The following is a 13469-nucleotide window of genomic DNA, read 5'->3' on the forward strand; positions in this document are numbered from 1 at the left end:
TGTGATCACAATTCATGGCAATTGCACCAATTACCATGAGTTGTTTCGTCACAAATCCAGGCATTTTCTTCAGATTTTTTCATATAAACAGTATAGAATTTCCAGGTAGTAATCCTTGTTGACTCTCTAATAGTAATTCAGGGATTGTCCATAACCATTTTCTTCACTTTTTTAATACTGTCATCGGTTGTCAATGTGCTGGGATGTTCAGGACTCTCATCAATTCTTGGAAACGTTTGTACCACTTGTTTTATTCATAGAAGAATTGTCAAAAGCAACATTCAAAGTTTTCAATGTGTGCTGCACTTTATTCATTCTCAAAGCAAAATTTAATGCAAATTCTTTGTTCCATTTTCCCCTTAAAAATCGCCAACCATACCAAAACACTTAAGGCTAAGTATAGTTTATTGTTGGCTGGGATTAAAGCCTGCAATAAACTGAGCTTCAATATGACTACCAATGTAAACATACATTAGGGATAAGTGTACCAACACAACAATAAAAAAAACCGTGACAATTGGACTTATACAGTCTGCGAAATTAAAAATTTCATGTATTTTTTGATCATATCTCATGTGGCATCTTATATTCACCGAAAATACATTTTTACTGTTGCTTTCTATAACCTTCAAAATTTGAGCTAATTCTTCTCTTACTACTAGTTTCCAGTTGTTATTTTTTCAAGATTCCACTTATTTTTGTTTTCTTGGCTATTTTAACTTGCTTAAATTATCATAGAACATTCTATACAACATAGTCTGAAAAACATTTACTAATTGTTACAGTCAAGTTTAATAACTTGAGTGGGGCATCAAGATTTTCTAGTATTATTTACTAACCATAATTTCCTAATTATATTGCCATGCACTGAGTAGCCAATTACCATTACATCAATGTAAATTATATAAAAAAGTCCTCTGTTATGTAAAAAAAAATGTAATTCGCATCCTAGAAATTCTACAGAAAAATTATTTAATTACACAAAAACTAACATGTTTAGTTTCTAAATCTGAAAATACCACTTTTTTAATCTCTACTTTAGTGGAAAGATTTTTTTTATACTCATTGTAGAATATAAGAGAAAAGAAAGCAAAGGAAGGTAAATGATTGGAACAGTTTTAACACAGATTGGAACAGTTATATTTACATCTATGTATAATAAATACGTTGCTCAACTTCCAAAATGAGTAACACTAAATGCAGGATGCCATATACTTTCTTAAAAATTTTTCAAGTAAGTCGTCAAAGTTTTTTGCCTTGCTACGCAAGAAGTACAGAAGTTTTACAGAGCAAAATCACATTGTTATCTTCATAAGAAATAAATATTTTATTCTGAAATACTTGGATAAAAAAAGGCTGTTCCCAACATTTGCTTGGATAGACCAAGGGAAACCATGGTAAAACCTTGACCAGATATAGTTAATTATACAATAAAAAACAGATGCAACTAAAATACAAATTAATTATTTATAATATTAACACATGAAATACTGTTAATGTAAATACATAAGATATTAAATGTAACTAAATAATTACACAATAATTCACAATAACCAAGGTGTTAATGAAATTTATTTAAGCATACATTTAGTATAAGTTGAATGGGATGCAGAAAATTTAGGTTTTAAAAAACTTTTTAATTAGGGTTATTTAATAATTCACTGGCAGTAATACTTATAAATAAATTAATAAAAGTATTTTTTTTAAATGGTTCTAGCAAAGACTGCATATTATTAAGGAAGTATAAAGCCAACAAAATTCTATTGAATCAACAGGTTTTTGCATAAATATGTTAAAAAAGTTGAAAAGCAGCAAATAAGTTATATATTGTGATAGACAAGATTTGAAAATTATATAGCCACAGAATGCAGTCAAATTCACAGATCTTATATATAGTGTTAAATATGTTGTGGCAGACATTTTTTTATTCTATAGCTTCTTTATACAGGATTATCATAAAAGAATGGTGCAGTTTCAGTAATTCATAGGAAGATTGTAGGGAAATTTCTAGATGTTAATTGGTATCCCTGAAAGCCTCCAACCCAAAAGTTTGTTTATCAGCAGTTGTAACCACAATGTCAGTTCATGCATTGTTGTTGCGGTGAGTTTAGTGAGTTACTATGTTCTCGGATAAAGACAAAGCAAAGTGTGTTTTATTGATGGCTGAATTAAAATCCGTAATTTTAGTTCAACGTGTGTTTCGACATGAATTCAGAAGAGATCCGCCACACAAAAATAACATAACACGTTGGTTCAAACAATTAGAAGAAACTGGATCGGTTAAGAAACAGAAATCAACTGGCAGACCAAGTGTACCAGATGAAACGGTTGAACTAATTACACAATCGGCAATTAGAAGTCCTGGGAAGTCCATCCCCCATCGAAGCGTCGAATTAGGTATTCCAAAATCAACAGTTCACAAAGTTTTACATAAAAAACTGAAATTACACGCTTATAAAATCCAGATATTGCAGGAATTGAAACCCGATGATGGTGTAAAACGTTACAATTTCGCTGTTGAAATGTTGGGCAGAATAAGTAAAAACGAATCATTTTTAGACGATATAATTTTTACAGACGAAGCTACATTCCATGTGAATGGATGTGTTAACAGACACAATTCACGAATATGGGGCTCTGAAAAACTACACGCAATTATTGAGAAACAATGCGATTCGCCAAAAGTTAATATTTGGTGTGGTGTGATGAAAATCGTGTAATAGGGCCTTTCTTCTTTGCTGAAAAAACAATTAATGGAGTTGTGTATCTTGACATATTAACCGATTATTGCTTTCCCCAGCTGGATGAACTCGAAAACATTCATCGACTTCATTTCCAACAAGATGGTGCTCCCCCGCACTTCAATGCATCGGTCACAGACGCTTTGAACGAAAAATTTGGAGATCGATGGATAGCCCGGCAAGGACCCATACTTTGGCCTCCAAGGAGTCCAGACCTGACACCTTGCAATTTTTTCTTGTGGGGGTACATCAAAAGCGTTGTTTATACACAAAAAATTTGGGACCTAAACCACTTAAAAAACAGGATTAATGAAGCAATGACAACCATTAATGAAGACATGTTAAGTAATCTTTGGAGAGAAGTTGAGTATAGTATGGACATTTGTCGAGCGACTAAGGGTGCACATATTGAAATTTATTAATTATGTAAAAAAACGTATGAGACGACAAATTTGAAAAATAAAAAACATAAACTGTAAGTAATTCTGTTTTAATTTAAACCATGTTCATAACTGCACCATTCTTTTATGATAACCCTGTATTTTATATTCAATCCAAGTGAAACTCTAGAATCCCTTCTCTTATATGCTGTATGGTTTATTACTGGTGAACAGTTGTGGAGCTTTTTGAAATCCAGTATATTGTTGTCATATAACAATGATATACATTATATGTCTTGGTTTACATTTTATAAATCTCCTAAAAATTTGTTTAATTGTAGGTTAAAACTGTGTTTCTTTTTTTATATTATGTATCAGTGAAAGAAAATTTTCCTTTCCAATACTGTGTAACTTACATGCCACGTGCTGCCCCAGATCCATTTTTTTCAATAATGAAAGAATTAATATCAAATTACAATACTAAAAAAAAATTAAACAGTATTCCTACAAAAAAAAAATTGAGCACAAAAAATGTCTTTATTAAATAGATATAATACATAATTGTAACACATTCCCCCCCCCCAAAAAAAAAACCAAAAATTAATTATTTACGATGTTTTTGTTGATGTAGATTAGGTGCTAATAGTTTAACTTTACCAGGAAGATTTTGGAAAAGTTCTTGTTCTTTTACACTCTTCAATAAATCTTTTTCATGTGAAGAAGCTGTACGATCATTAAGGAACACATTAACTGCTGCTCTGGCCGCTTTCCCTCTCTTACTATTACCTGGTGTCATTTTTATTTTATATCTGAAAGAAAAATTCAATTTAAAATATTATTTTAATGAATTTTAATTATATAAATATCTTGTGCTTTTGATTAAAATTTATTTTACAACAAAAATCCTTTTATACTTTGTGTAGAATATTTCAAAAGGACTCAACTTTAATTTTGTAGTTTCTTTTGTTCTTTTCACAACATAAAGACTCAACAACAAAGATTTTCAGATCACACATTAATGGCAATATTCTAACCTGGATGCAGGCTCACCTTTTTCATAACAAATGCAGCCATCTTTTTAATTCTGAAATTCACTTTCAGCACTAGCTTTCACTACCTTACAACCTGAAAACTTAACAATTATTGTATTCTTTGATGATAGTTCTGAAAAATTACTTTTAAATGGCTTTAAGGAATAAAATTTGTTATATAAGAAATCTTTATGGTATATTTATTTTGAGATCAAATATGACCACAGTAGCAATCAAGAAGTGATGAAGAAAGTTTTATAAAAAAAAGATAATAAACGGCATATTACACGGAAGCAGAAGATTGTACACCAAACTAATTTCATATGCATATATTGATTACACATGAAACTTTGATGGATTTTCACTGCTTTACAGTTGGTTATTTTGTTTGATCACAAAGCCGTATATATGAAAATAATTTCAATACTACATTTTTTAAATAACAGTCCAGTATCTTGATACCATTTTCATCAATAATAGACTGACCCCGACATCAGCAGTGTAAATGTTTTCCAAGATCTGATTTTTAATTCGTGAACAACAGAAACTTGCTATTTTTACTTTTTTTAAAACCATGAAAGCTATAGCTGCTATTATTCAATTCTGTAAAGGTAATTCTTGAGTTTTTTTGGATGAGTGACTTAAATGATATTTCACATTCAAGAACTTGCAGGGTTAACACTGATGATGGAGTTGGACCTTTTGATCACCTACACTCCGGATCTCATAAAATTTATACATCAAATGCAGTATTATTGTTGGGAACTGAAGTCTGGGAAAATTTCAACTGAAACTTGTCTTTGTGTGTATGTTTGTGAAAGAATTAAAATGAAATAAGTTTCTATAACAAATACATGCTGATATGTAAAAAATTATATAAGAGATACAACACACAAAAAAAAATGAAATAAATTAATTCATAACAAGGTTATTTCTATTATAGGCATCTACCCTTGTCTCATATATTGTTGCTATATAACAATAAGTAAAGAGTGGGCCAAAGAAATGGGAAATTCTCTTTTGTAATATTGGCAAAACTGCGGTTTGTGCAAGAATGTCTGCAACGTACCATTGCATAGCTGTATCATTGCCATTAGTTAACAAAGAACAGTGTAGTAATTTGGGAATGGTGAGGCATTTGTGGTAAAATTATATTAAAAAATGGTGTCTGTGATCAAGCCATTCATAGGTAGTTTCACAGACATTTTAATCTTTGTCATCATGATCCTACCCCATCTGCCTGTGTGATAAATACCTGGGTTAGGAATTTTGAAGAAAGATCCTCAGCACGAAAAACCTACTGGTATACAAAAATAATTGCCATACCTGTAGTTTAAGCAATTATAATTGCTGTTTTGCAAATCACGATCAGTGATTTGCAAAACAAAAGACACAATCAGTCTCTGAAGACATTCAAGACTGCTTAACATTTCAAGTACAAGTTTATAAAGAATATTACCAAAGATTTGAATTTTCACCCATTTAAATTATAATTTGTTAAGAGCCTCAGAACTTGAGAAATGAAGAATATATTAGCGAGTTAGAAGATTGAAAATGATCAAAACTTTATTCCTAATTTATGGATGTCAACTGAAGCAAATTTATACTTTAATAGTTTTATAAATATAAGAATTTCTGATATTGTGCATTAGAAAATCCAAAGCAGCTTTTTTGGTACATTTGGTACATTGGACCAGGAATTATACTTTTTTTTATACATGGGAATAGTCATGCCAACCTATTACTGCAGCGCAATGTCAATATGATCAAATAATGTTTTACTAACTAGATGACTAGATGGATCACCTCAGTTTCAATAAGTTGGTTCAAGAACAAACATACTTCTTGCACCCCTGTTGCTGCAGTACACAGGTATTTGTAATGATGTCTTCTTGAGAAATGGAGATATTCCTTTGGCCAGGACTTAAATGTGTACAATTACTTTTCATGAGTTTTTTACAACAAAAAAAAGTTCACATATTAAATGCATATTAAAAGTATTGATGTACTTAAAAACAACACTAGTGAAGAAATTGCAAAAATTACAGTTGAAATGTTACCAACAATTGTAAAAACTTCAAGAGGGTTCAAAAATATGTTTTTACAAAGAATGGAGATTTGAAGAATGTAAATTTTAAAAGCGTAATGATCATAAGATATAAATAGTAAATGACTTATTTCCTTCTTAAATTTGATGTAAATAAAATTACTTAAATAAGGATTTTAGGGTTTTTATTGTTTCCTTTAAAATTTTTTCACTTTGTTAGCCCACCTGTATTTAAAATTTACTTGAATATTAGAAACATCTCTTATAATTAATATAAAGGGAACTATGAATGCTGTCTTTTTTAAAAATAATTAATTATAACTCTGTAAGTTGAAAATATTTATGTATTTAAAAATAAATACATATTTTAATTGTAAATTATTTGAATTATATGTAAATTTGTTTTTCCTCTGGGGTGAAAAACATTTCAGTATTATCATTGCCCAGACATGACACATTTGTTGCAATAAACAAACAGATATAACATTTTACATCTTAAATAGAATAAAACTTGCAACTGCTATACAGAAATTAGCATGAAGAGCCAGTACACACTACAGGAAATTAAATGTCTGAGTATAAATGGATGGCCTTAAGAATAACGACACCTGGTCTAAAATTTCCTTATCATTGCTGCTAACATTTCCTGTCGTTTTAAAATTTCTTATCGTTATTTCTGGTCTAAAATTTCCTATCGTTAACTACTATGTGTGAATGAATTTGAATGTTTTTTAATTGTATATATATATATATACAATTAAAAAAATAACAGATATTAAATAATAATATTTTTTTAAATAAATTTATAGATATTAAAACAATTCTAAAATTCTGATAAATAAGAAAGTATAAATAATCAAAAAAATTGGCTATGATATTTTGAAAAATTCTAATTAATAAATGGTGTAACAAGTTGTAACATGCATTTTAAGTTTTAATGAACAGTTTGTATTTTACTGATAGATCAGAAAACAACATAAATAAAAATAACATTCATGAAATACAGTATGTATTATGTATATACAAAATTTTATTATTTGAGATAAATTGCTGGAAAATATCCCCAGTAAATATTGATGAATTCTTGTTGTGAAGGAATGGAATTGTCCATTCAAGCAAATGTCTGAAGTTTAACTGTCCTGCTCTCAGGAAGGGGGCTAGAGACCATATCATGCTTGAGCTTCAAGATAGGTGGAGAATTACTTTCATAGTAAGGATTAGTGTGAGCAGTTGAAATGAATGACAGTTCCTTGATATGTTTGCGATATTCAACTGTTGCCAGTAATGATAGATAACTCCATTTGAAAGTTAAACCCATCATAATTTAAATTATATTTTTTAACCATAAAAATGGAGTACACGTTTGTACATAAGATGAAGATAGATGATAGATCAGGTAGGTGCAACTGCCTAACGAAGTTAATTCATCTCCAAGTTATTTTAAATATGACAATTTAATTTTAATTATATAGAGCCTTAATAATGTAATTTGTATTGGTACTTAAGTTTGATAGGTGAATGCTCAACTAGCATCTAGTAGACCATATTCACTTTCAAACAATTTGTCCTATAATTAGTTTAGTCTTTAGTAGTTATTTATTCATCAATAATTAAATGCTAAATAATTTCAATTTAGTATAACTCTGTTTAATTGGATTTTGTTAATCCAGAAACTGAATTATCCACAATTATTTGTCAACAGGATATTTTAAATACATATATTATTTATTTGTTACAAAACTTTAAAAAGAAATTTTTTTTGTAAGTTTGGTCCAATATAATTTCAAGTTGGTGAAGTATTATACACATCAAAAATTACATTCCATTTATTTACCAAATGAAAAATTAAGATTCTTTCAATTTTACCCATCATTAAATTAAAGACTATAGATTACTGTACTGATCTTAGATGCATGTGTTAAAATACATGCACCAAGTAGTGTCACTTACATCTATCATGGACAATTACAAATGTGTTTTTACATGAGACGATTTACTTTACCATTGTGGTGATGTCAGGAGAAGGTAGATGCCTAGCCCAGGCCTGGTAAAATATTGGCAATTCCAACATTCTTTTGAACTCACTAACCCACCAGCCAATGTGGTATACACTCAGGTATCATCAGTCAGCCAGTGGTGGTCTGTTGTACAGGTGATAAGTTGGCAGTGTTGATGTGTGTAAGTTTATAATTTTAAAGTCACAACTTTATTAAAAAATAATAGAAATTGTAAGGCAGTACATTTTACTATATACCCAACAATACCTTTAATGAATATTTGCAAACTTGTAAATATTCAATCAATTTGTTTCTCTGTCAATAAAATCTTAAAAAAGTAACATATTCTTTTCCAGTCTTGTGTTTTTTTAATACATGACACATACACCACTTCTTTTTTCCCTTTAATTTTCTTCTTCTTCCCCATCCAAAACAAATCCAATTACAGCTAAATCTTCCATAAAGAAATTCATTGTGAATGTAATGACTCAAAAACTGTACTGGAATTTTTCTCTTGGAAGATACATACTTATTCTTGGTGTAGTACATACTGTGTCACAGAAAGCCCTGAGATGGAATGGAACCTGCCTATATAAGTATAATTAAACCTTAAGACTGTACTATAAGTCTACTTCTTATTTTGTAGCATATTTTCTTCAAAATTGATATTGTATGTTAAATGAAAATTTATTATTTATACTTATATTAAAAATGGTTTAAAAATAGTTCAATATTTTATACTTAACATTTATAGTGAACTCAAAACACTTTAAACCATTTCATGTTTGGATTAATGTACCATTCAATTTGTATAAAGACTTATAGTGTACAGAAAGAATTTCTAGGAACAGACTATGTCTACGCCATTAGTCAACCTACAGAAACAGTGTGGGTGAAGTGCTAGTAAACAGTACACAATGATTGAAATAACACTGAATAAATAAAATAAAAATAATTTATAAAAACATACTTATAATTTTGAAGTGTATTGTATGGTGCTATAATGGGAACAGCAAACAACAGTTCATCTTCAGCAACAGGACATCCTGTTAATGAATCTAACATATCAATATTTGCAACAAAAGCAGGTTCAGATTCATCATAATCAGCAGCAGTACCACCAGGTATGATGATTTGATCGTGTGTAGTCTGACGAGGTTTCTGAGGTTGCATGCTTCCCTTTTGTTTTAATTTCTTATCACTACTGATATCTTTACTTCCACCTTTTTTATTCTTTTTACTTTCTTTCCCAGATCCGGCCGACTGTAAAATTTCCATTATTAATTTTCTTTCTTCCTCGTCTTGATCCTTATATTTCTCTTTCATTTTTTTCAATTTACCTTTTTGTCCTCTTTTTAATTTCTGATTTTTACTATGTTTTTCATTTTCATTATCATCATTAATTTCACTTTTAATCTGTTTCTTATTTTTTTGATTATTTTTTTTATTTACATCTGGCCTGATATGAATTTTATTATTATTATTATTATTATTAGTGTTATTGGAAGTTATACTACTTGTCTGTTCAGATTCAGAATTATTTCTTGATAAGCTCAGTGCACCCATAGTTGATGTTATATAAGCTCTGGAAGATGAAACATATACATTAAAAAAATACATAAATATATATCAATGTAAACAATATTATTGAAATCATGATGCAGAAATTATATGAACTTAAGTTTGAAAGTTTATTAAAAAAAAAAAGAACTATTTTATTATAAGTTAATGTATTACCACAAATTAGAAGATAGTGACTTGACAACTGTGAACCCATGACAAGCAGCCGAGGAAGAGAACTTATCTAATTTTTAAAACTTATCTAGAATTTTTTTCATTTTAAGTACCTCAACTGAAAGAATTATTTCTTTATATGTAAAAATCTCTAAAAATAAAATGTCAGCAATAACTTATATAAAATGTGAATTCATCAGTTTAAAATAATACAAATCACAAGCTTTGAGCTGTTTTTGACAGCTCATCAAGGCTAAAGTTTGAAATTTAAGAAATGATAGGTAAGTTAATAGAATGTGCTGCTACCTTGTATAAAAACTATTAATACAATTTTTGAAGTAGCTCTTCAACAGCAAATGACCTAAGTCAAGCGTAGGGTCAAGCTTACCCACCAAGTTGGTCTAGTGGTGAACTCATCATCAAAAATCAGCTGATTTTGAAGTCGAGAGTTCTAAGGTTAAAATCCTAGTAAAGGCAGTTTACTTTTATACAGATCTGAATACTAGATCATGGATACCAGTGTTCTTTGATGGTTCGGTTTCAATTAACCACACATCTTAGGAAAGGTTGACCTGAGACTGTACAAGACATTTCATTTAGTTTCGTACATATCATCCTCATTCATCCTCTGAAGTAATGCCTTTATGGTGGTTCAGAGGCTAAAGAGAAAAAGAAAAAAAATCAAGCTACACAACAGAAGTCTAGAAAAATGGTATCTTTTTCTGTTCTCACAGGAAAAATCTATTTTCAAACTTGATTACATATATTTTCTGCACCAACAGTAAGCAGCAAAATTAGGAGAAAATCTTTTTATTTTTCCTTGAATAAAACATTTTCAGATATATTTTCAGATATAATAAAAACCCACAAAAAATTTTGTGAAAGAACTAAGTCTTAGTTGTTTTTTATTTCTGACATAAATATAGTGATTTGAATATTATTTAACAAAAAACAAAAACAATATGTATAAATGATTTGATTTATTTTCTAAAAATGTTAAATCAACATATTAATACTTAATCTAAAAAAGAAAACTGCTAACTGTTTTCTGCTAACTGCTAACAATTTTGAATGCATCTAAATGCATTCAAAATTTAAGAAAACTTGCCATAAGGATCATTTTAAAGAAAATTTTAAATCAGCCGCTAACAATTTTATATATCAATTATCAATTAAAAACAACTTTTTTCAGTTTAACCCACCTTAAATTAAAATTAATATATTTTCTGTCATAACACGTAAGGAGTAGCAATAAAATCTAAATAAATTTTACAAGATAAGTCGTTAACTAATGAAGTCAAAATTTCCCAGAAAGCACTGTAATGGTATTATTACTTTAAAAGACTTAAAATAAGAAGGAGGTTTTAATTCAACTTACACATATGTTTATATACACTCAAGCCTTACTTTCCTCCAAATAAAAAATTTTAGTGATTCCGGTTTTTATTTTATAGATGAAGTCCATCTGGCAGTTATATTAGTTTCTCCATATATCTTAAGTAGAAAATAATTTGAATTTATTTTCCATTACTTAACAGACTTGAAAAAATGAGGAGGTCCCAATATAAACATATGTAGATAAATAAATCTTTTATTCTGCTTGGTACATTAATGATACAGTTAACAGGAATGGATACACTTCAGGAATGGATAAATATGCTACTCTACAGATACAAAGAAGGAACTGCTACATAATTTGTCTGGATGGATCACGGGAAACAGTGGTAAAACTTTTTGATTGAAACAACATTAAAAAGTACACTATTAATTACAAATTGAAAAAGTGAAGTGATTAATTATTTAAAATATAAACACATGAAATATGTTAAGATAAATACATGAAATATACAAATAATTGATAATTTAGAAGACATTAAAGAAAATTGCCTGAGGACATATTTATATACACACTGAATATGATGCAGAAAATTCAGGGCTGTTTAAAAGTGTCTAATTAGTATTACTTAAAAATTCAATGACCAATGTTTTTTTGTAAAAGAAAATCTTTTAATTGTATTTTAGATATATATGTGGGATGATTTTTTTAAATAGTTCGGTAATTTAAAACAATCAGAATTTCAGACAGCAGAAGCAAAATAAGCTCTTTCTGTGAGCTAAAATTGTATTTGTTTTTGCTGAATTCACTGCTTGATATCAGATTATAATAATACTAGCTCCCCATTGCAGCTTCACCTGCACTATATGGTTACCTGGATTTCCTGCAGCAGTCAATTCTTTTATTTTATGTTTTTTAGTCAAGTAACTGGAGACAGGTGCAGACAGTCATACATACAGTTATGATGGCAGTGGCTGTGTTGGTTAAGCCGCAGCACCGTATACCTCACACCCCTTAAAAAAATTGGAATTACAAAAACCGTAAAATAGTTTTTAAATATTTATCTGAAGAGTATTTGCAAGCCCAAATCTACTGAATACCTAGTTTACTATAGTCTGCATTGGGAAAATTTACAATCGTTCAAAATTTTTTTACCTTTCTTCATCTCTTTTCAAGATCAAATTACAAAAATCTAGAAATTGGTTTATTAACATTTTCAAAAATCAGGTTGATTTCTTCATTAGTTACCGAGAAGTTAAAAAAATAACAGGGTTTAAAAAAAAATCAAAAATCCATTTTAACACTTTCAATCTATGAATTTCAAAAAATGTAGAAATCAGTTATGAAGATATTCATATTAAGATTACACACACCAATAGTTGATATCTACTCCTGTTAATAAGAAATAAAAATAAAAAATTATTGTTACTCCGTTTTAACTAATTAAACTCGGAATTTCAAAGTGGATTTTCTTTATATGCGCTTACACCGTAAGGAGAGAAAGTATATACAAATTTTCATCAATTTATGTTCAGTAGTTTTTGGTGGGCATTACAACATCTTATTTTTTATGTGTATATATATAGCATCCCCATCTCAGCTTCATCCAAGATTATAATGTAGCCAACCCATTTTCTAAAAGTATTAAATTGATATAACTTCTGAGTATCTGATATTTTTGTGGCGTTTTGATTTTTTGGTAGCAGAATGTATTGACTTTCCGAATTACCAGTTCTGGAAAGTCCAACATATAAATGTCCATGAGAAAAACAGTCTGATCTTAAATCAATACCAATGTGTTTGAATGTGCTTTATTGATTGTTATAGCAAACAAATGTTTTATAGGGAATAGCAGCCTCTTGAATTGAAATGGTAAGTCTCTTAGGATCAATGGGATGTGGGTATACGGACCAGCTCTCCTGGAGCAAAAACACTCTCGATGATGTGATTTCACATAGTTTTGATTTGCAACCTCGTGCCAGTGCATAACCTTGAAGGGTTGAGGTTTCATAGCAAAATAATCAGATCTCCCATTTTAAGATTGAGACTATGAGCTAGAAAACCTGCAGGATTAAGAGAATTCAAAAATTTTAGAGGATAGTGAACTACATTAACAGTATAGATTACAAAATCTACAGATCAATATTCCTTGCTTTGCCCTCAACGTTTTCTAAAATCACATTATTAATTTCAAATGTAGAAA

At 29.3% G+C, this 13469-nt stretch overlaps 1 protein-coding gene across 1 annotated transcript in view; it reads right to left on the bottom strand.

Annotated features, from left to right (window-relative positions):
• Positions 1 to 3639: 3639 nt before the first annotated feature.
• Clbn (Nuclear export mediator factor NEMF homolog Clbn) overlaps positions 3640 to 13469 on the bottom strand; it is a 78240-nt gene continuing 68410 nt past the window's right edge. Inside the window, exons 14-15 of the mRNA XM_075367206.1 lie at positions 9167 to 9781; positions 3640 to 3930 (exon numbers count right to left, since the gene is read on the bottom strand). Coding sequence (XP_075223321.1) covers positions 3726 to 3930; positions 9167 to 9781 — 820 coding nt within the window. The 3' untranslated portion in view covers positions 3640 to 3725. The remainder of the gene's footprint in view (positions 3931 to 9166; positions 9782 to 13469) is intronic.

The sequence above is a fragment of the Lycorma delicatula genome, chromosome 5, assembly GCF_047948215.1.
Source record: "Lycorma delicatula isolate Av1 chromosome 5, ASM4794821v1, whole genome shotgun sequence".
In the NCBI taxonomy this organism is placed as follows: domain Eukaryota; kingdom Metazoa; phylum Arthropoda; class Insecta; order Hemiptera; family Fulgoridae; genus Lycorma; species Lycorma delicatula.